The sequence below is a fragment of the Carcharhinus amblyrhynchos genome, chromosome 3 (assembly GCF_965287045.1).
Source record: "Carcharhinus amblyrhynchos chromosome 3, sCarAmb.v2.hapA, whole genome shotgun sequence".
NCBI lineage: Eukaryota > Metazoa > Chordata > Chondrichthyes > Carcharhiniformes > Carcharhinidae > Carcharhinus > Carcharhinus amblyrhynchos.
In genome coordinates, this window is record NC_137326.1 from 45,466,791 (window position 1) to 45,491,021 (window position 24,231).

At 42.7% G+C, this 24,231-nt stretch overlaps 1 protein-coding gene across 7 annotated transcripts in view; it reads right to left on the bottom strand.

Annotated features, from left to right (window-relative positions):
* LOC145339265 (contactin-4-like) overlaps nucleotides 1-24,231 on the bottom strand; it is a 2,278,868-nt gene that overhangs the window by 555,323 nt on the left and 1,699,314 nt on the right. For all 7 annotated transcript variants that reach the window (XM_080183699.1, XM_080183724.1, XM_080183676.1 and 4 more), the window contains 2 exons: nucleotides 21,252-21,354; nucleotides 19,673-19,854 (listed from right to left, as the gene is read on the bottom strand). In XM_080183699.1, the coding sequence (XP_080039825.1) occupies nucleotides 19,673-19,854; nucleotides 21,252-21,354 (285 nt within the window). The remainder of the gene's footprint in view (nucleotides 1-19,672; nucleotides 19,855-21,251; nucleotides 21,355-24,231) is intronic.

A 24,231-nucleotide genomic window follows, 5' to 3' on the forward strand; every position in this document is an offset into this window, starting at 1 on the left:
ACTTCGGTGATGGGAAAAGGCACACGGAATGAGTTAGTCTGGAGGCATGAGTTCCAAGCTTCCAGCATTTGACAGAGGACCAGAGTTCTTTCTGCTGCCTCCAGCTTGTTGTAGGTAAATTTACCTCTGAGATGAATTGTGAGTCAAAGTACAGCAGTTTATTCAAAAGCTTTTGGGAGACACACCTGTCACCTAACAGCGGTTCCCCAGGCATCTCCCAAAAGCTTTTGAATAAACTGCTGTACTTTGACTCACAATTCATCTCAGAGGTATCTTTACCTACAACAGTTGGTACCGAAACCCAGGATCTGTTTACGGGTCTGGTTGAATGGCCTCACCCGGAGCTCCGGAATAGATGACCGAATTTAAGGGAGTGAATCAAAGTACAGTAGATGTTCATCTTTGATGAAGGAGTGTGAGAGTGTGTGAGAGGTCTGAACTGAACATGTACGGACAAGGAGGCATCTGTCTTTACACCCAGCCTTAGACCAGTTAAGAGGGGTAGCCCCCCCACGTGAAGGTCAGGAGTTTGAAGTGGGTTTAAAGGCTGGAGAAGGATGCCTGGGATGTGATGTTCAGATGTGAGTAAGAAAGAATCTGTCTGAGTGATCGCCGGAGTAGAAGGAAAAGCCGGCTTAATAGTGTGAGCGTAAGGGTGTAAGCTCACAAGTGTAAGCGGTGGTACGGAGGGCACTGATCACCCCTGACAGGTATCACTGGACTCTGATAAGAGCGACCTAGGAGTGGGAGAGTGAGAAAGGAGAGAATAGAGGACTCCAGGTGGTGAGTATAAACTTAACGGTGTTATGGCGGGACAAGGACAGTGGGGACCCGGGATCCCTGATAAACAAGTATACGATGGAGAGGGACAAATTCATTAAACAGATGAGGAAAGAGGGGTGGGATCCATCTCACCCACTAGATCAACAATGGAAATGATTGGAAAAAGGGGGACAGAACTAAGAAAATTGGAATTCTCTTAGTTTGAATTAATTAAATAGGTTTAAACCGGATTAATTGAACACATCTCAGTCTTGGGTAAAAAATGGGCTGACGACAAGGAGAGAATTAAAACATCAGAATCACAGATTAGAGAGTTAGAAAAGAGAAACCAAACAAAGAAGATAGCAGTATTGTTAATACATCAGTTAGCTGGACTAATTGAACAAGTAGTCACCTCCACTAAGAAGTGGAGTGAGAATAAAAAAGATTAGGGAATTATAATTCAGAGTAAGGGAACTGGAGAAACAAAACCAAGTGTTAGAAGACCACTGCAGGGTGACATTATCTCCCTACCCCAGCAGTATGACCGTGAAACTCACAGCGCCTGGGGGTGACTTTGATACTGAGGAGGAGGTCTGCGACCTTGCTCTGGTGACAAGGGGAGGAACAGTAAATAATCCCATTGACCAATTTAAATCCTTCACACCAGGGGAAAGACATCAGATCCTGGTGTCACTGGGAAAACTCCAGCCCAGGAGTGCAAATGCCAAATTTTGGTATTATCATCGTTCCACAAGATATTTACAGTATCAGATATAGCTAACGAGTTCTAGTCCATCCCCTTGAACTTTAACTCACAGGATAAATTTTTCTTCACAGTAGGCGATAAGCAATATACATGGACTAGACTCCCACAGGGATTCCATAATAGCCTGGTCATATTTCACCAAGCAATGAGTAACTTCTAGTACAGTTGGAACTCTCAAAACGGAGCGCAATCTTACAGTATGTATTCGATATTTTGGTAGCCTCTAAAACTAAAGTGAAACTTCAGACAGCATTATATTCGCTCTTGAAGCATTTAGAAGATCAAGGGTTAAAGGCAAATCTGGAAAAGGTCCAAATAGGAAAGACACAGGTGTTATATTTGGGACATTTAATATCCCTAGGGATCAAGGAGATGCCCGTGGACAGGAAAGCCGCCATATAGCAAATGCCTAGGCTGGTGACCGCCTGAGGGGTACGGAAGATTTTGGATTTATTTAATTATAGCCGTAATTTTATGCCAGAATTTGCTAAATTGGCTGAGCCGATACAAAAGCTAGTGAAAGGGGGGAAACCTGCTCTAAAAACTGTGGAATGGGGCCCAGAACAGGAAGAGGCATATAGCAAACTAAAAGCAGGATTGATGTCAGCCCCAGGGCCTGGACTACCTGGCGCTAATAAAGATTTTCATATCTATTGCAATAGCGAAGGAGGATTTTATTCGGCAGCAGTGACCCAAATCCATGGGGACAAGCAGCGGCCGGTGGGATATTATTCGACAGCCGAAAGCCCTGTAGTGGCCGACTTACCCCAGTGTATAGCTGCGCTAGACTGCGCAGCCTGGGCAGTAAAGGTTAGTGAGCCCATTGTAATGACAGGGAATATAGTTTTACACACCAAGCATACCTTGGTAGAAATGTTAAACATGGGGAAACTACGATCTGTCTCCAATATGAGAAGGGCGAAGCAGGAGGCGGTGCTCCTTCCCCCCAGTATCACTATTGTACGAGACTTGAGAGGGAACCCCGCCAAGGGAAGGTTAGGTGAAGGAAGACCACATACATGTGGAAATGTAGATGAGGGAGCAGAGGAAAGTAGAATAAGGAAGGTGCCCCTATAGGCACTGGAGTTTGTGGATGGGTCACAAAGTATATAGATGGATCACCATGAATGGGATGGACCTACAAGTGGTCCGAGCAGGAAGAGTAGAGGGAGGTATGTCAGCACAAGTGGCGGAACTGGTAACCCTGACATAGGCTTTTACTGAGGTGCGGAGAGAGCATTCACACTAATAGCGGATATGTATTTGGAATTGTGCATGACTATATGACTGTTTGAGGGAGAAAGGGATATGTCACAACAGGAGGCACCCGAATCAAACACGGTCAAATTTATTAGAGGCCAGTGAGTTCCCATCAGTAAAGGGTTAAAAAGAAACAAGCAGGCTGACTCTGTATGGTACAGAGAAAGAGAGACAGAGAGTGTAACTGTGCAATCGAGAGCTTCATGTGATGTAATAGGTATAGCCAATCAAAGCAAATTGCTTCAAGTTTAATAAATTACGTAGGGATCGGACAGAGATTTGAGTTCTGCCATGTAGGAAAGATGGCATTACATTACATCTGAAAGTTATAAGGAGAATTAACCATTTAGGCACACAGTAGATTTGATTTTGTACTTGCCTGTGTTGGTTACAAAGGCAGAGCAGTAGAAATAATTAATCATGTAGATTGCTGCACATTAGAATGCTTTCAGTATTTCTTTGTGCATCTGTGCTCCAAGTGATAAGATCTAGTTGTGCGCTCTTGTGAAATGTTTTGTTTTACTGTGCCAGAATTATAAGAATGTGCAAGGGTCTTAATTTATAATAAGGGATATTTAAAGGTGATAAAAATAAATCTTACTTTGGATTTTCTGAATCAGGCTTTTGTTAAATTTAAAATTGTATTCTTGATAGAACTGACAATGAAAGAATTATTTCTAAGTGTTTAAAGAGTCCATCTGAGTGAACTTACTCCCCCTGCCCTTCTGCGGAAACAAGCAGAGAATGAACTCATTCTGTCCCAGACAGGATGGATCTTAGTGTTATAAGACTTGCAGTAATTTTAGGACATAAAGTCAAAAAAAAACTAACAGAAAAGGGAGTTACATAAGGTAGAATAGGAGTGTGTGTTTCAAAAGTGTGCAAGTAGTGAATCAACTACAAACCTGGAGTAGAGCTGATCCCAAAGCTCACCCTGTTATAATCTTACTTTTTGTATTTCACTGTGTTTGTGTGGTCTGGTCATTTGTCTTTATTGCAAACATTAAATGCAATGCTTTACATTTCAGTTTAAGTTCAAAGGGGCTGAGAAATTGTTAAAACTGTTAAAGTATAAGATTTCTTGAATTTACTTCTGTTTTGAGTTTAATTACAGTTTGGAAGAGAGATGCCTGGGGAACCGCTGTTAGGTGACAGGTGTGTCTCCCAGAAGCTTTTGAATAAACTGCTGTACTTTGACTCACAATTCGTCTCAGAGGTATCTTTACCTACAACAAGCCTTATGGTAGACAGCACAGGCTTTATTCCTGGAATTCTGTTCATGTTGGAGGTCAAATAGTAACAGTCCAAGTTCAATTTCACAGGATGATACGACAATGCAGCTTGTGCAGGGGAAGTTATGTGACACAACTCCTATTCCCTGCTCCTCAATGTGGGGCAAAGGAGAGTTATTCACATGGCTGGAATCTTGAGGGGGTTTGATTGCAGTCAGAATTCCTTTTGTTCTAAAAGACACTGGTTTGGAGGTGGTAAACGAAGCTTTCTGGTTGAAATGATTGCATTAGAACAATTCATGTTTAAGCCATTGGCAGCATTATGGGGGATTAAGACATGCAAAGGCTTTCCTTTGTTCGAATTGGGCCGGAGGCAGACCTATTGCCCACAGAGCCAATGTTACATTTAAACAGGTGCATGGCATCATGTGGTCTGCTGGAGACATCTTGTCAGCTCAGCAATTGTCTCTTTTGACCAGCACAGTAAAAAATAATAACTTTATCATAGAATCACAGAATCCTTACAATGTGGAAGGAGGCCATTCGACCCATCGCGTCTGCACTGACAAAAATCCCACTCAGGGCCTATTACCTTAATGTCATGTAATTACTCTGCAAGCACTAACAGGTTCACTCACTCACTCACCCACCCTTTCACTCATTCAGTGCTTACCCACCCATTTGCCAACTCAATTATTGTGAGACTCAAAATCTTTGAAAACTTAGCTGATTACTGCAGCACCTGCTGTAAAAATGGAATATGGACTCTATTCGTGTGTCTTCTACACTCAACAGTTTGCCCTGGTTCAGCTGGCCCACTTCTGCTGCAGCTGGGATCAGAGGAGCCAGCTGAAAATGCACAACATAGTTAGGATGCAAAAAAGTCTGCAGGCAGTGGCATTGCATCCAGCATTGGCTCTGTTCTTCTGGTCATTGGCAATGAGATCAGGAAGAATAGACATTAATTTGGGAGACAACAACACATTCAAGGACTTGAGAAATGATAGGAAATGGTACTTTAGTTTTCAAGGATAGGAGGATCCAGAATTGTGTTTTGAGGAGAAGCGTGCAGGTGGCAGCTTTGAAGGAGAGAAGGATAAAACCTGAGGAGAGAGAATCGATAGCATTGTCAACCACCATGACAGTCAAGAAAGGAACTTTAGGGCAGCTAACCATCTTATGCAGTGTGCCAGCTGGGTGCTGATTATACCAATCTCCTCCCTTTCTATTCACCCATTTCATAGTCCTGATCCTATGGAATCTTCCAGTGTTCCAGCTTTCCCTCCCCTCTCCTCACTACAGAATGCCTGTTCATCCGTGAACAAAGTCCTTGTCATTCATGAGAGCTTATTGTTGATACTCACATTGACATCATGGCCTTGACATAAACCTAACTAAATGTAAAGAAAGCCTAGCACATCCAACAACAACGTGTGGGCAAAGTCCAGATTTGCACATTATGCCTTTACCAACATACCTTTCTAAAAAAAAATTGGAAATGTTTTGGGATCTGTACATGACAAGCAATTTTTTTTTTAAACCTATCAAAACAATGGCATTAAACACCCTAAAGAGCTCTATAGAAATGGTTTGTTTAATGATTTTCGTTGTGCTAGTTCTTCCTCTCTGGTTATATTTCTTTTTGAGTGTGGGAAAGCAGCAGCATCTGCAACTCGCACAATGTTTATTAAATCCCTGATGATAGTGGGATTCGCATCATTATCCTGTCATTTGAATATTAATCAGGCGCGTGCTTATGCACCTTGAAGAGTCTGTACAAGGGCATGGAAACACAGGGCTTTCAATTCAGAGTAAGTCACAGCTGCCACTCTTTTAAGAGGGAGCCTTAGGAGTTTTAGAAGCATCTTCAGTTAAGCATCTGATTGTGGTTAACAGGCCTTAAAATTGTATAGCATTTACAATGGATAGTCATGTGGTGGAGATTACTCACTTCAAGCCCACAAGGTAACCTCATGTAGCTTCTAATAGCTCACACTACAGGACCCAATCAAAAAAGAAATTAAACTAAATTGGAAAAAGAGGCCAGTCCCATGTTAAGAATTAATGAAACACAGTGGTATCCTAGACGAACATTAAAAAATATATTATTCTGAGGGGCTGCTACAATTCTACTCACTTGACTCTTTTCAGTTCACTTACTACCTAAACTCTTGTAAGTGAGAGCAAGATGAACTTTAAGTCAAACTTGAGGAATATTTTAAGAAGAAGAAGAATCCCTACAGAACTGAAGGAGACCATTCGACCCACCGAATCTGACCAAAAATAATCCTACCCAGGCCCTATCCACGTAACCCCTCTAACCTCCGCATCCGTGACACTAAGGGGCAATTTATCGCGGCCAATCAACCTAACCTGCGCATCTTTGGAGTGTGGGAGGAAACCGGAGCACCCGGAGGCAGCCCAAACAGACACAGGGAGAATGTGCGAACTCCACACAGACAGTGACCCAAGCTAGAATTCAATCCAGGCCCCTAGAGCTGTAACCACTGTGCCACCGTGCCATCCCGTTTAGAATAATGGAATTTTAGTTCACAATGATATCAGACTTTTAAAAAATGCAACCTTGTCAATATTATAACAGAGGAATTTTGACTTGAATTATTGACCTCATTGACCCCCCGCCTCGACAACCCTCAAATATGTGAAGTTCTGATCCATCGCACCTTGCCTCCTTCCTGTCCGCGTGCAGTCCTGAGAGTGGCCACTGCTCTCACAGTGGTACTCAGACACATGAAGAGCTGCTAGTTTCTGATTGACTGATAAGTCTCTGACATAGGATTTTCTGTCATGGAAACAGCCATCTTTCTCCGGTTGAAAGTTCCCCCTGATTTTTAAGCATGGGGAGAGGGACAGGGTGAATAATTCAGCCTATATCGTCAAAACAGAATATGGCCATTCAGCAACTGAATCTATGACAGGCCTCTGTACAGGAATCTGGTCAGTCCCATTCTCCGTCTCTACCAAGTCTCTGCAAGTTTATTTCTCTCAAGTGCGTGTCGAACTTCCATTTGAAGTTATTAATTCTTGTCACTTCCAGCATTCTCTGAGGCAGCAAGTTCAAGATCAAGACGAATAACTGTATAAAAAATGTTTCTTTTGCCCAAAACCATAAATCTGTGTCCCTTGGTTCTTGTGCCAAACAATCAATTGGGACAGCTTCCTTTCCTTTCTATCCCTTATCTAAACCTGCCATGAGACTGGATTCTCTAACCTCCCCCACAGCTGGGATGGTCCTGCTGCAATGAACGGAGATTTGACTGAGACCCAAATTCTCTGTTCTCACTGGCAGTCGTGACAGGGAGTGAATGGTTGGAGATTTCTGGCCATAATCTTGGAAACATCAATCAAATTCCCCCTTAATCTCCTTCGCTCCAGAGAGAACAAGCCCAGCTTCTCCAATCTAACCACACAGCTAACTCCCTTCATCCCTCAACCATTCTGCCAAATCTCTTCTCCACCTGTTCAATGACCCTCGCAACCTTCCTCAATGTACTGACCAGAACTGAACACAATTCTGTTGTAGTTTTGCCAGAGTTTTCCAAAGATTTAGCATGACTTCCCTGATTTTGTGTTCAATACTTCTAATAATGTATGAATCCAAGGTATTTTTGCTTACTATCCTCACAATATGTCCTGCTGCCTTCAAAGATCTCTGCTTCTCTCTGTCCCTGTACACTCTTTGGAGCTGTGCCATTAATGTTATATTGTCTTGCCTGAACTGCTCCTGCCAAAGTATTAATTATTTATTTATTAACAAATTAGTTCTGAATTAAATTCCATCTGCCACTTGTTTGCCCAATCTGTGAGCCTATGTCCTTTTGCAGCTGATTTTTATCACTTTTTTTTGCTACATCTCCAAGTTTGGTACTATTGGCAAATTTTGAAAATTCACTCTGTGTACCATATCCAAGTCATGTATGCATAGATATATCAAAAATACAGTGGGCCTGGCATTGGTTCTTTGGAAACATTACTGTATCACATCCCTCAGTTTAAAAAATACCATTTCCATGACTCTCTATTTTCTGTCATTAAGCCAATTTTTCATCCAAGCTGACACTGCCCATTCTGTTCCAAAAACCTATATTTTGTTATCTAATCTATTATGTGGCACTTTGTCACATGCTTTCTTAACGTCAATAGAGACAATATCCATCACATGCCTCTCATTAATCTTCTCTATTACTTCATCAAAAAACACAACCTGCTTTTTACAAATCCATGCTGACTCTCCTTTATTAAATCAAATCTCTCAGAGTGGCTGTTTTTTTTCATTGATTGTGTTTCTAACATATCCATGGTGTTTAAACTGGCTGGCCTGTACCTTCCCCTTTGGTTCCTTTGCCAATTATTTTAAATCTATGACTTTCATTTACTGACCCACATTTTAAAAGAGTTAATAGATTACATTTATCTATATTGTATTGCATGTGCCATGTGTCTGTTCACTTCAACACTTTGTCTATATCCTCCTGATGTTTGCTTATAATGCTTTCATTAATTACAGCATTGCTGAGTTTTGTACCTGCAAACTTTGAAATTGTGCAACCTATACACCTCTCCAGGTTACTGCATATTACAAAAAAAGCAGTGATTCTATCATCAACCCTGAAAATCCCCACATGCACCTCCTCACATTCACCACTTCTGTACTTCCTATTCTTTCGCCAATTTCATATCCAAGTTGCTACCATCCCTTCAAAACCACGTGTTTCTTTTATTCCAAATAAGTCTGTTGTTTATTTTATTAAAGTCACAGGTAAGTTTACATTAACACTGCAATGAAGTTACTATGAAAATCAAGTAGTCACCACACTCCGGTGCCTGTTCGGGTGCACCGAAGGAGAACTTAGTACGGCCAATGCACCTAATCAGCATGTCTTTCGGACTGTGGGAGGAAACCGGAATACCCGGAGGAAACCCACACAGACACAGGAAGAATGTGCAGACTCTAAATAGACGGTGATCCAAGTCGGGAATCAAATCTGGGTCCTTGGTGCTGTGAGGCAGCAGTGCTAACCGCTGTGCCACTTTGCAGTCTGTGCTGCCAAATCACCTCTTAGAGTAATGCAGAGATGACACCAGTTACGATGTATCTAATGAGTTTTATTCACAATGCTTTAAAATGTCTCTTCCATGATTACAGCTCTAGTTTTCAGTAACACCTACTTTTCTTGGGGCCCATATCCAGATTGAACTAAACAAGCACAGTGAGCATAAGTAGTAAACAGGCTCATATTATCGAGGGCCGAAGGGCCTGTACTGTGCTGTAATGTTCTATTATGAAACATAGAACAACTGAACACGACAACAAGGTACTTCATCAAATATTTTTGAAAGCCAAGTCAGTACAAATATTTTACATTTTTCTCCAAAGAACAAGTTTGGTTTGTTTAAAATATGGCCTAGAACTACTTGGAAAATTTCAGAATTGTTATGTTACAAGAATTGCATGCCACCATTGCTTCCTGAAAAAAAAACTGATATATCCAATTGTTCCTCAAACTCAATTGAATTTACACAAGTCCACCTGAAAACATTTCTTATTCTCAATTGCTCTGAACAGTTTCAAGAAACTCCCACACTCCAACAATGCTGGTTCCAGTGTGCTATTACGCTAAATGGCCTCAAGCATGGAGGAATTCAAAGAAATTAATAACATGAAGACAGCTGCACTGCAGCAATACACTCTCTTCAAACCTAAATGGTTTATAATGATACAGAAACCTTTATAGTTCATGGGGATCTTAAAATTGTTGCTTCTTGCTTGACTAGACTTCACTCCTTGCAGGATAACATAATCAGTATGAGCAAGCATTCAGTTCAAACCAAGGTCTCACTTCGACAACAGCTAAGGAAAATTCAAATTCAGCCATCAGAACTTTCAAACCTTATTAATAGCTAGCCTGTGAAACAATCCCAATTGACATTTGTAACAAAACAAAACAGTCAACTTATTTACTCACTCAAGTTCAAAAGGAACTCCCTGTACTCATACAAATGACTTCTTACTTCACTGAGATCTTGCTATTGTTTGCTCATTTGCAGTATTTTCGGGCTTTGCAAAAGGTCACCCAAAATTGCAAGTCTAGTCACGGCCCTTGCGGTCTCTTGTGCTATTATCCAGAATGGCCAAACATTAAGGTGGGGATTAGAAAATTTGTAAAATGCTTTTGTAACAAATTGTGTCTCTCCCAATTCTATTTATGACCACAGTGATTTTGAGTTCTGGTAAACAGATCAGTGGGGATGTGATGCCTATAACCGCATTGAAAAAAAATGTTGCTCTTCATGGAAACAACCTTCTTATCAGGGTATTTTCACTTGAAAAGAGGTTTCTGTTTTGCCTGATAAGACAAAATAAATCACATTGTCAGCTCATATTGTCCAAACTATAACCAGAAATAAAATTTGCAATAACCGAATGTATGCAGGAGCTAAAAAAAAACAACCAGTAGTAGTTTTGTAGCCATAAAATAGTACAAATTTGAATCAATCAATAGGAATTTATTATTTCCCAAAAAGTTTAATAAATTGCAAAATATCTTGGCATATTTTGGAAGCAACAAATGTTCCTGCTGCCTGGAGCTTACCTTATATGAACCAAAAATTGAGCTGTAAAGAAATGATTAACAGTTTAGAGGATAAGTCACTGTCTAAGGAGCTCCTGAGTACAGTGTATTCAATAACATAATGAAGCATATTTAACCTACTTAAGGAGCAGTGATCCGGTCTCATGCACCGAACTGATGCTTTGACAAATAGGGTGAGACTCAAGACGTGCTCTCTGTATCCTAACCGATAACCAAATCAAAGCACACTACCTTTATCCTGGAACACAAAGCTTATTTGTTACCCTTTAAAAATAGCCCAATCATGTCAATGCTTTTTTTTGTGATAGCTTGGCCTCTAGAGATTATGGCGATATCTGTAAACCTGAGTTCTTTGACACACCCTGACATCCTTTATCTGAATGTCCTTCAAATGGTGCATAATTTTGTCAGCTGGTATTCTCAGGCTACTGGGAATTCAATTCACATAATTCAACATTTCACGCTAAACTACTGAATCTCCAAACTCTTGTAGCAAAGTCACTGTCTAAAATCTATTTTGAATATCATCCCAAGCACTGAGGCAACCGTTGTGTGAAAAGATGCAGTGAAGGAATTGTATTGTACTTCTTAAACAAAATGTTGACCTATTTTTGTTACACGCATCCCTCAGATAAGGAGAGAAGATAATTGTGGATTTTAATGATGAGCTAGGGATAGGGTGGGTTGTGTAAATGTCTGATTTTGCTGCAGATGATAACACTGAGAAGCTATTTGTATGCTTGTCACAATTGCTCTGCTTCCAGCTGTTTCCAAACATGCGCTAGTTTTTGTACATTGGCTAAAATTTTCTGCACACCCTCCTCCCAGTGCAACATGTTTTGGTGTGCTCACCATTGGCCACTAGCTGGATCTTCCAGTCCTGCTGAAGTCTATGATGTTTTGCGTGGGTCATCCGACCCTGGAGGGGAGGGTAATTGCCTTTGGTGCAACCCGAAGCTTCTGCTCATGGGAAGCTCCAGAAAATCCTGCCTCTCAACTTGGTCATGCCTCAGTTACTGGACCCCAAAGGCAAGGTAGGGAAAATCAGGAAGGGACAGCCAATGCTCTCCTCAAATTACAAAGTTCGTTGGAGGAATCTATCCGCCTCACGTCTTAGAAGATTGACCGACAGGCTAATGCACAGAGGTCAACTCTGGGAGGGTAGCGGCTGGCATAGAGATCTTGGTCCAAGACTTCTGTCTTGCACTGCTGCAGGACATACTCTCCATAGCCAGAAGGTGGCAGGATTTCTCGAGCTCACTCCAGCTGCCCCTCTCTCTCAAGAAGACAGCCAGGGATTCTCAGGCACTGAATGGAAACTGTTAATCATTTCTTTACAGCTCAGTTTTTGGTTCATATAAGGTAAGCCCCAGGGCCAGCCGCCCAGGTGACTCTGGGACTGTCCCACCCATTCAAATCCCCTCTTCCTCTAAATGCTCAGTTGCAGCGCCAGAGGCTGAGGAACGTTTCACATCCACACAAGACTCCAAAAACAGGCCAGGGGCCCCCTATGTCTCAACCCACCACAGGACATATGTTACGATCATCACAGATAACAAACAGGTCATGGCTGGCAGCAGGATGCTTCCACCTCCTCTGGATATTGGGGATACACCCAGATGTAGCAGCAGGGTAAGGAAGGTTAAGTAGTCATAGTTACACAGCTTGGCATGGCTGTTAATCACTTGTGCACAACATTCACTTCTGTAAATAACTTGCCAGTCATTTCATGCTTCCTATGGCTCCTTCTTTTGATGAGCCGTGTTCCTGTCATTCCGAGGGGAAAATCTAATTCCTGCAGAAGATAAAGGCAGTGTGCTCAGTCCAGGGCTTCCTCCCTTTGCTTTATGCAAGGTTTTCAGCATACTGATGGCATTCCTTTACAGTGACTAACCACATCAGTGAAGCCTGAATCTCAGAGGGAATGAGGGTGTCTGCCACAATGTCTGGAACTGGCATCACAGATACCAGTCATTCTCCCTTTGTGCTTCTACAGTTGGCCCTCATCCCATCAGCTTCTGCCTCCAATGACATTGTGCTCCCCAAGGGTACAGCTCATGAAAAACATTGTAAGATCAGTCAAGGTTAAACTTTCCCCAGTGCACAGCCATGATATAACCTGATCATTGAGAGAAAGTCATCAGCCAGACAGCAGGCAGACATTCACAGAAACTCTATGAGGATCTGTGCTCTATCCCCACTGTAAGTCATCATTATCCTCCCAAAATGTAAGGAATATAACCATCCATCGCTCACAGATGCCATGTAAAGGTAACAGGCTTCCTCACCTCCCTCCATGACTCTAGTGGCAATGAGTACGTCCTGAGCTTGTGTGCCTCATCTGGACATCGCCATTGCCTCATGGCCAACATCCTCTCCCTCAAGGACCTCTTCAGCCTCATTCCCTTCAATGTCCTTCTTGTCAAAGGTGATGTGCCATTCCTCCATCTACTGTTCAGATGGTTGTCCTATTGCAGCACCAGGTTGTGCAGGGTACAGCAAGCAGCAATGATGCATGACACTCTCTGTAGATTGCACTACAGGGCTTCAGAAGCCTGTTCCAGGCAACAGAACCTTATCTTTTGCATCCCTACAGTCTACTCCAACAAAGTGTGAGTTGCAGCATGAGCCTCATTATACCCTGTCTCAGTCTGCACTCTGTGGTCTGTGCACAGGCATCATTAACTGCGTCCTCGCTGGTATCCCTTGTCCCCAAGGAGCCAACCCTGCCATTGCTCTGGACCAAGAAAGCTTTCAAGGATCTGAGAGTGAGTCTAATGTTGGAGTTATGCATACTCACTGGGAATTGAGCTCTCACCTGCAGGATGCATTTGATGTGGTGGCAAAGCAGCTGAACATTCAACGAGTGGAATCTCTCATGGTTCACATTGTTGACAGCTTGGTGTTATGGAGCTCTGAGGACCACATGAGTGCAGTCAACCAGCCTATACCCGAACAAAACCAGAGATTTGCACAAGTCCTACAACTCTTGCTTCCTAGCTCTCCTGATCTTGATCAGAATGGACAGAGTTGTGCACCCTAGCAAAGATTGCTTCTGTCACCTCCTGGATGCACTTGTATGAGAGGCTTGTGAGGCTTGGGGTGGTAGAGTGGCACAGTGGTTAGCACTGCTGCCTCACAGCATCAGGGACGCAGGTTCAATTCCGCCCTCTGGTGACTGTCTGTCTGCACATCTTCCCTGTGTCTGCATGGGTTTCCTCTGGGTGCTCCGATTTCCTCCCACAAGATGTGTGGGTTAGGTTGATTAGCTATGCTAAATTGACCCTGGTGTCAGAAGGTTAGCAGGGTAAATATGTGGGGGTTACAGAAACGGGGCCTGGGTGGGATTGTGGTTGGTGCAGACTCGATGGGCTGAATGGCCTCCTTTGGCATTGTAGGGATTCTATGAAATTCTAAAGTGGTCACCTGTGGAACACATAAAGATCGACAAGCATAAAATTAAGCTCTGCAGTCACATTAAGTGACACTGGCACTGGATGCTCTTGAAGTCCCCATCAAGTCCTGTGGAAGGTGGCAGATGCGACCAACTAGTTCCCTGGACATGCGTAGTCTTCACTGACACTAGTTCTCAGACTTCGTACTATACACTATCTGCCATCAGTTTTCAGTAACCAAGACATACTGTTGTGTAGAATTTTGTCTGAAAGTTGACCTGACTGCTACACCTAATATTACTGTATATGCCCTTAACGGGTAGTGGCAGACCATCACTAGAAGGAAAGTGTGTCAAGTAATCCAGTTTCAGTTTCACTTTGGTTTGTGAGCAGAACACAGCACACACAGCTCTGCTGCTGATAATTTCAAGTTTCATACCTTTTTGTATAAATGTTGCTATATGTGTAGTCAAAATAAATGAGTCCACATTTTACCCAATTCATTACGAGTGTAGAGGTCCTTTATATCATTATAAAAATATGACAAACATAGGAACAACGTAGGCTAAATTTGACCAAAAAACCCCACACTATTCATATCCTCTCCTTAATGCAACATAACATGCTGTGTTATCTTAAAAATATGGACAATACTTTTCAGAATTAACTCTCCAACACATTTCTTGACCAAGCTGAACCTCACTGGGCTATGCAACTAGTTCAAATGCTTGTGACAGCAAGCAATCAATCAAACTGTTGAAGACAGATTTGAGTACTTGTTATTTTCATTATGATAGTGCTGTTGAGCACCATATTGTGTTGTGGGTGCAATAGTGGTGCCTCATGTATGAGATCACGAAACTTATATGTTTGAACATGAGCCACATATTGTTTATTTTTAACTGTTTACAAATCCCAGATTTGTCGGTATATTGAAAAATGTTCGGCGAAGTATGGTGCATTTCCATGCAGGCTGCTTTCAAAATGTTCTCGCTGAGTCCCTTACTATGTGACTTTGTACATCATACTGTGGGTGATGCAGTTCTCTCGGCCCACTTTCATCTTTAATCTATGTAGCATTACGAGGACATGCAGGCACTTAATGTAATAGTTGTCAAATAAAATTCAGATTCATAGGCAGATTCTCGTGCTTCAATAGCCATACAATCATAGAATCCCAACGGTACAGAAGGAATCCATTTGGCCCATCAAGTCTATACTGATTTTCTGACAGTACATCTTTCAGAGGCCCACTCCGAAGTCAAAATAGTCAATGGTAACACCATGCACTTATCCTGCTAATCTCCCTAACGTACACATCTCAAGTCACTAAGGGACAACTTAGTATGGCAAATCCATCTAACCTGCACATCTCAGGACTGTAGAAGGAAACCAGAGCACCCAGAGGAAATCCGTGTAGACACAGGGAGAATGTGCAAGCTCCACACTGCATGACAGTCACCCAAGGATTGAATCGAACCCGGGTCCCTGGCACTGTGAGGCAGCAGGGCTAACCAATGTGTCACTGTGCCATTTAGTGGAAGAATTTATTGCTTCCTGATCTACAATAGAGTTCCTGCCAAAATTAGTATCAATTTTAAATCTTGATTGCGCAATGACTACTACTTAATTCTAAATAGTGCATGGCGAAATCATTCGCACTGCTTCCTTATTCACTCTTGGGTAGAATTTTATCTATTTTTGACAGAGGGTGATAGTGGGTGGGAAAAATAGCATTGAAGCTGCTGGCAAAGGCGGCTTTGTCCGATGTATTGTTCGAGGACTTGTCTGTTGAGGTAGTATGGGCGGAGATTAGAAATAGGAGAGGAGAGGTCACCCTGTTGGGAGTCTTTTATAGACCTCCTAAAAGTTCTAGAGAGGTTGAGGAAAGGATTGCGGAGACGATCCTGGTTAGGAGTGATAGTAATAGGGTAATTGTTATGGGGGATTTTAACTTTACTAATATTGATTGGAATTGTTATAGCTCTAGCTCGTTAGAGGGGTCAGTTTTTGTACAAAGCGTGCAGGAAGGTTTTTTGACTCAGTATGTAGATAGGCCAACTAGAGGTGAGGCTATATTGGATTTGGTGCTGGGAAATGAGCCAGACCAGGTGCTAGACTTGGAAGTTGGTGTGCATTTTGGAGATAGTGACCACAATTCGGTTACGTTCACCTTAGTGATGGAAAGGGATAGGCATGAACCTCAGGCTAGTGGTTTTAGCTGGGGGAAGGGTAATTATGAGGCTATTAGGAGAGAATTAGGAAGCATAGGTTGGACTAGGAGATTACAGGGACTGGGAACGTCTGAAATGTGGAGTTTTTTCAAGGAGCAGCTACTACGAGTCCGTGATAGGTATGTCCCTGTCAGGCAAGGAGGAATTGGTAGGGCTAGGGAACCGTGGTGCACCAAAAAAGTTTTTTCGTTGGTTAAGAGGAAAAAGGAGGCTTATGTTCGGATGAGAAGTGAGGGCTCGGGTAGTGCACTAGAAAACTTTAGATTGGCTAGGAGGGAGTTGAAGAGTGAGCTAAGAAGGGCTAAAAGAGGACATGAGAAGACTTTGGCTGATAGGGTTAAGGAGAATCCTAAGGCGTTCTATAGGTATGTTAAGAACAGAAGGTTGGTTAGGGCAAGATTAAGGCCAGTTATAGACAGCAGAGGGAAGTTATGTGTGGAACCGGAGGAGATTGGAGAGGCATTGAACCAATATTTCTCTTCAGTGTTCACGCAGGGGGACATGGATATAGCTGAGGAGGACAGTGGGTTGCAGGGGAGTAGAATTGACAGTGTTGCAGTTGATAAGGAGGATGTGCTAGATATTCTGGAGGGTCTGAAAATAGATAAGTCCCCTGGTCCGGATGGGATTTACCCCAGGATTCTCTGGGAGGCAAGAGAAGTGATTGCTGAGCCTCTGGCTCTGATCTTCAGGTCGTCGTTGGCCTCTGGTATAGTACCGGAAGATTGGAGGTTAGCGAATGTTGTCCCATTGTTTAAGAACGGGAACAGAGACTTCCCCGGGAATTATAGACCGGTGAGTCTCACTTCTGTTGTGGGCAAGGTTTTAGAAAAAATTATTAGGGATAGGATTTATAGTTATTTGGAGAGTAATGAATTGATTGGAGATAGTCAGCATGGTTTTGTGGCGGGTAGGTCGTGCCTTACTAACCTTATTGAGTTTTTTGAGAAAGTGACCAAAGAGGTGGATGGGGGTAAGGCAGTGGACGTGGTGTATATGGATTTTAGTAAGGCGTTTGATAAGGTTCACCATGGTAGGCTTCTGCAGAAAATGCAGATGTATGGGATTGGGGGTGATCTAGGGAATTGGATCAGGAATTGGCTAGCGGATAGGAGACAGAGGGTGGTGGTTGATGGTGAATATTCATCTTGGAGTTCGGTTACGAGTGGTGTGCCTCAGGGATCTGTTTTGGGGCCACTGCTGTTTGTAATTTTTATTAATGATCTGGATGAGGGTATAGTTGGGTGGATTAGTAAATTTGCTGATGACACCAAAGTCGGAGGTGTGGTAGATAGTGATGAAGGGTGTCATAGTTTGCAGGAAGACTTAGGTTGCAGAGCTGGGCCGAGAGGTGGCGGATGGAGTTTAATGCGGAGAAGTGTGAGGTAATTCACTTTGGTAGGAATAACAGATGTGTCGAGTATAGGGCTAACGGGAGGACTTTGAATAGTGTGGATGAGCAGAGGGATCTAGGTGTATGTGTACATAGATCCCTGAAAGTTGGGAGTCAAGTAGATAAGGTTGTTAAGAAGGCATACGGTGTCTTGGCGTTTATTGGTAGGGGGATTGAATTTAGGAGTCGCAGCGTCATGTTGCAACTGTACACAACTCTGGTGCGGCCGCACTTGGAGTACTGTGTGCAGTTCTGGTCCCCACATTACAGGAAGGATGTGGAGGCTTTGGAGAGGGTGCAGAGGAGGTTTACCAGGGTGTTGCCTGGTATGGAGGGGAGGTCCTATGAGGAGAGGCTGAGGGATTTGGGGTTGTTTTCGCTGGACAGAAGGCGGCTAAGAGGGGATCTTATTGAAACATATAAGATGATTAGAGGTTTAGATAGGGTGGATAGTAATAGCCTTTTTCCTCTGATGGAGAAATCTAGCACGAGGGGGCATGGCTTTAAATTAAGGGGTGGTAGTTATAGGACGGATGTTAGGGGTAGGTTCTTTACCCAGAGGGTGGTGAGGGATTGGAATGCCCTGCCTGCTGCAGTTGTAAATGTGCCTAGTTTGGGGGCGTTTAAGAGATCCGTGGATAGGTTTATGGACGAAAAGGGATTGGTTTAGGTTAGAGGGTCATTGTTTTGTAACTGGTCGGTGCAACATCGTGGGCCGAAGGGCCTGTTCTGCGCTGTAATGTTCTATGTTCTATGTTCTACGAGGCGTAGAGAAAATGTCCCACAACATCATATGGACGGGAGAGGCTCTGACTAAGCACGCCCTGCCAGCAACTTTGTTTTTTAGAGATAAGGGTGCCATGTTTAAAGGCTGCCCCAGCGCACAAAAGTTTCTTTGAAAACCCCCTCAATTCCCATGCAACACCCCTGCCACTGCCTGGCAGTGCACAGGCATGTGCTGGGGTAGTTCCAAAGGAAGTGCTGAGGCAATGCTGGGAGCAGTGACAGGGCACAGTTTCCATGAAGTACTGGGGGCAGTTTCCATGAAGTACTGGGGGCAGTTCCCACAAAGTTCTGGGAGCAGTGCCTGGGCATGACACCTCTCCCTCTTGAGCAATTCACTCACTTGAGCTCCTCTGGGAGGTCTGCTTGCAAGATGTACAACATGGGAAATAAGTCGTAATTCATGCCACTCTGCTCTCATGCCAATCTGAATAAGTTATCTTACAGGGGAGTTGATCAGGCATAGAGGCCTCATAATGACACTTAAATTTATGATAATGGTGTTCCCGATGTTGGAACACTGGAATTCCTGTTATGGCACTAGTTGGGATGGGGACATTCGCATTGGGACTTTATATAAAATGCCAATTTGGGCCTCACATGAGATTTTCCGCTCCTGCCACCAAACCCACGCAGGAAAATTAGGAGCCGAAATTCCCGGCCAATGTTTCCTTTGCACTACATTCAGTCTCTGCAAGGAACGTAACTGCAGAAATTAGAGACGAGGCCAATATTCTACTTACAAAGACATGTTTCTCCCAATTTCTTTTAAACTGATTTCCACTGAATGAAGAAAAATAGCAGCGCAAAGGCTTCTACTGTGAGTATTAGCTGGTTAAAAAAAGACAAGTGGCAAGACAAAGTCTTTGAAATTATGTTCCCAACTTGACAGTTTCAATAACCATTGCCACTACAAATAGCCCATTTTCTGTGCCAGTGTGAACACTAAATTAGAGTTATCTGCAAATTGCATTTATTGCACTAAATGGTTATTTGAGAAGGTGTTTGCACATCCAATGCCTAGCATCATCATAAATCATTCTTGAGCTGAAGCATGTGTCACCAATTTCTGCTTAGATCCTTTCTGCAAGACAAACTTTTCATCTCAAATATTGTATACATTGATATATGTTTGTAAGTAAAGGTAAGATTTAATCAGAATTGTATTTTAACAACACTGGTGAACATTGTTGTTGTTTAGTAAATATACCACTGAATTATGAAGCCTACCATAAAAAAGCAACTGTCCTCGTGCAGTGTTCTTTCCTCTTGAATTTTCTGCAGTGCATTCATATGTCCCCGCATCCGTCTGCTGGAAATTCGTGATTTCAAGAACACCATCCGTTTTATTCACTTTGACCTTGTCGGAAAACGAACTGCCAATTCTTCTCCAGCTAATAGTAGGGATCGGACTGAAATAGAATGGGTAGAAATAAATAATGAGTAGCAAATGGAGGACAACAATGACTAGAGAAATTAAAAGGCAAATTCCTCCTAACTGGATAGCCACACAAACCAGTCCAGCCACACAAACACCAGACAGCAGTAGGTTACAGAATCCCTACAGTACAGAAGGAGGCCATTCAGTCCATCGAGTCTGTACTGATCACAATCCCACTCAGGCCCTATTCCCGTAATCCCATTTACCCTGCAAATCCCACTGATACTATGGTCAATTTAGCCTGGCCAATCAACCTAACCGGCCCATCTTGGACTGTGGAGGAAACCAAAGCATCCAGAAGGAATCCACGCAGACATGAGGAGAAAATGCAAACTCCACACAGACAGTAACCAAAGATGGAATCAAACCTGGGTCCCTGGCAGTGCAAAGCTGTGTCATCCATTGTTGACCAAATACAAAGTGAGTAGCGTGCTTCCTCCCTTGCATTTGGTTCAGGATTTATTAGTCTACGTTTTATAGATAAGATTATAATTTTATTGTACTAATAGATTGCTCGTCACAATTCCAAAAATATTTGGTGATTCTGTGGAGTAACTTGTACAAATAACTTTAACACTTGGGTCAAGTATCAGCGATGTGGAGATGAAGGCGTTGGACTGGGGTAAACACAGTAAGAAGTCTCACAACACCAGGTTAAAGTCCAACCAGTTCATTTTATAGTAAACCCACAAGCTTTTGGGGTTTGTCCCTTCATCAGGTGAGTGGAGAGTTCTGGTCTCTCCACTTACCTGACGAAGGGGCAAACCCCGAAAGCTTGTGGGTTTACTATCAAATAAACTGGTTGGACTTTAACCTGGTGTGAGACTTCTTACTCAAGTATCAGTACCATGGCATCAAATATTGCGTACTAAATTCTAATTATGTCTATGATTTATAAGAGTGATTTTTCCTCTTCCAACTGATGTATTGATATACACTGAAGCAGATTTAGGCTTCTCTTTCTTGGTATTCTTTTCATCTTTCTTGCCCAACCCACTTGTTATCATATTACTGTATACTTAAAGTGAGTGGGATGAGATGGGATTCATTCTACTCCACAACTGCAACTGAAAGTACCCCATTTTGACCTAAAGTGAGATTAGGAATCAATTAGTGCTCTATTAGAACTCCTGACATATTTTCTATGCTTCACAGAGAAGAATAAAAAACCCATCATTTTGTTAAAATATTGAAAAGTGATAAATCTGATACTGCATTGATATGGTCAATTAATACAATCTCAGTCTTCACTTTGCCAGATATTTAGTGAATAAAAGATATTGTCATCAGTCGGAGCAAACCATTGATGATAAATATTGTCATTAGATTCAGCACACTTCAAACTTCTCATTAAAATCCAAAACCTACTTTCCCAGTGCAAAGCATTCCAGTTTCAGTGTTGATCCTTCAGCTGCAAAAACTCTTTCTGGGAAGCGAACTTCAATCTTTGGTTCATATTCACCCATTACCCCTGTTAAAACACAAGAAAAGCGTCTTCATTCTTCACTGAGTCCTGAACACTTATTAAGCATTAATTTTGTCCTAGCATGCATAGCAGCTTTTATGCATAATTAATTATGAGCACCAATGCCAGTGTTATATTCATTGCTTAATGATGCCTCCTCAATTGTTCAGTATATTGCAAATAATTATTAAAAATAGTTTGAAATTGAAATGTGAAGCAGATTGTATCATTCAATTAAATATCAATGTAAGTATATAATTGCAGCCCATCTTTGAACACAGTCAATTTAACAAGACTTTATTCAGTCTGTAATTGTTTTAAGCTTTCCTGGTCCTGTTCCTCCATTTTTTCATGACTTCCATTTCACAAATTGACATAAGATTATAAGACATGTAAAATGCCAAACTGTGTTAACAGTTTCACCTTTTCTTTTCAGAATGTGTGTAAATACATTAGTATTATCTCGAAAAATATATGAAAGGCACCAATTACTTTTTAAAATGGCAATGGCAGAAACAACGTTGGGAGAATGAAGTGTTCAAGCAGACGTAAAGGTTCTTAAGAAACGCTGAAAATCGGAACAGATTAAATTATCAAAACCCCAGTATTCCTTATTTCTCTTCTCAAAAATTGCCCCTGAGCCTCATGTGATGTGATTAACTACGTGGCATTCTTTTCTTTATCTGAATGATTCCTTCAGAATTCTGGTCTCCCAGTCCTTGAATTCCATAATTTCTGACACACAAATTATTGTGTTGAATTGTGAATAACGTCGGTCATGCAGATTGATATTTTTAAAAAACACAACAGTGATTTTATTCATCATTTAAGGTTGGGAGTTTGAGTAAAGCTCAGCCAGTTTTAATATGCTAATCCCTTATTAATCTAAAAGCTGTTGGCTTGGTGGATTCAAACCCAGCTCTTTAATCTCAACACCACCAGAAACTTAAGAAAATGTGCATCTGCTTTTATACCATCAGGATAAAGAAACTAACTTTACACACAAAAACACGGTGAATTTGACCTCTCATGCTGGTTTCTATGTACTGAGGCAATTAGTCACTCAACGGAATGCCAAAATCAGTTGACTTGTATATAGACATACTTTCCCAAAATCAGAATATGACTGAAAATCTGAAATAAAATCAGAAAATGCTGGGGGTGGGGGTTTGTGTGTGTGTTTGTATGTGTGGAGGAGGACGAAGAGGAAAAGAATCCTGGCCAAGATTTCAGATCAATGACCATACATTAGGATTTGAAAGGTCATGGCAAATAGCACGAAATTTCATTGAGCTGAAACACTGGGTAGAATTCTTGCAGGCATCCACTGGCATACTCGATGATGGACATGAGAAAGAAATTGACAGGAGGCCGAAAAATTAGTTTTCCACTGGTGTGAATGTTCTTTTACACCGAAGGATCTTCCACTGGTGTCCACCATGAATGGTTGGAGAACCTGTCAGAAACTGGCATGATCCTCTTTTGCGTCCCGCTATTTGGATGTGAATGTGGGTTTGACCATCCCCACCACCCCGTGCCAGATTCTCCATGATGCCAGCTGGAAAACATACCAGCATGAAACACATTTGAAGCAGGTATCTGGACTTTGTGATCAATGCCTGAGGATGCCTCCAGAGTTTAGGAGGGAGGTCCCCTGCAAACCTGGACCATTGGACATCACAACAGTGAGTCAGAGGGGTGGGGGTGGCATCTGCAGGTGCACTTTGCAGATTTGGTGTCCTCATGGGGAGGCATCTTCCAGCCTCAGAATGCTCTTTGAAATCAATCTTCCTTATCAGGAGGTCCATCTTTTGGTCTCAGAGTGCGCCAGGAGATCTTCATTTCCAGGAGCTTCACCTTCTTTCTTCAATGGTGGGTCACTGATGTTGGGTGCCTTTTCAAAATGGCGGACTACCTGCCATCCAGGCCTGCCCTACCACTGAATACTGCATAAGACACCTGGATGTATAATTAGGTCAGAACCAGAAGATTTCACGTTTTTCTCACTGGCCATCACAGCAGGAAACGCTCCATGTTCTCACTCCCAGCATGCCACTTGCCTCAAAATGGGAGAATTCCACCCAATCGCATGGTGAGAAACTGGGGTGAACCACACCTGTCTCTCGGGTGCACTCTGCATCTGGAATCGAAGGAGGGGGCCACACATGCTGATGAACCATTTTGCCATTTTGCAAGGGCATCCCAATCTCTCTGTGCACTGGGAGACCACCTCCCTCCCCCACAAACTTCAGGTATCCCCACTCCCCACCCTCATCAATGGCAAGTTCCCCTGTTCCCTCCACAACATGGCTGCCGGTAGAGGTGCCTCCTTCATGATTCACCACCACATTACCCCCGCTGCATTGCCCTAACCCCTCTCACACCCCCACTCAGGCCCTACCCCGACTCAAGCCCACCCCTTTAGCACTGCCCCAGCACATTAGTGCCCAACTGGCATTGCCAGTGTGCCCAATGGGCACTCCTCAGTCGGTTGTTTGACCGTCTGGGGGCTTCAATGATCTCCGATCCCCCCAGTGTGGCCATTGAGCCTGGTACTGATTTGTTTTGGCATGACGTCTCGGCAGAGAGACTGGAAGCACCCAGGAGGGAGGAAGCATGCGTGCTGAACTCACTAATGATACTGAAATCCAGTTAATCTCACGCTAATAGGTTTCTCGCTGGAAAGGGGACAGGAACATAGCAAACCCTCCACAGCACCATGCGCAAATTGGATTTAGTGTCACATACTAGGTTCCCAGCTCACGAGGTGATACAAACATGCCCTATATCTGTTTCCATAAACAAAAGCAAACCTGCTGAACATTTCCAACATTTACTGTTCTCCATCGGTCTCCCAAATGTGGATCAAGTCAGGACAACATC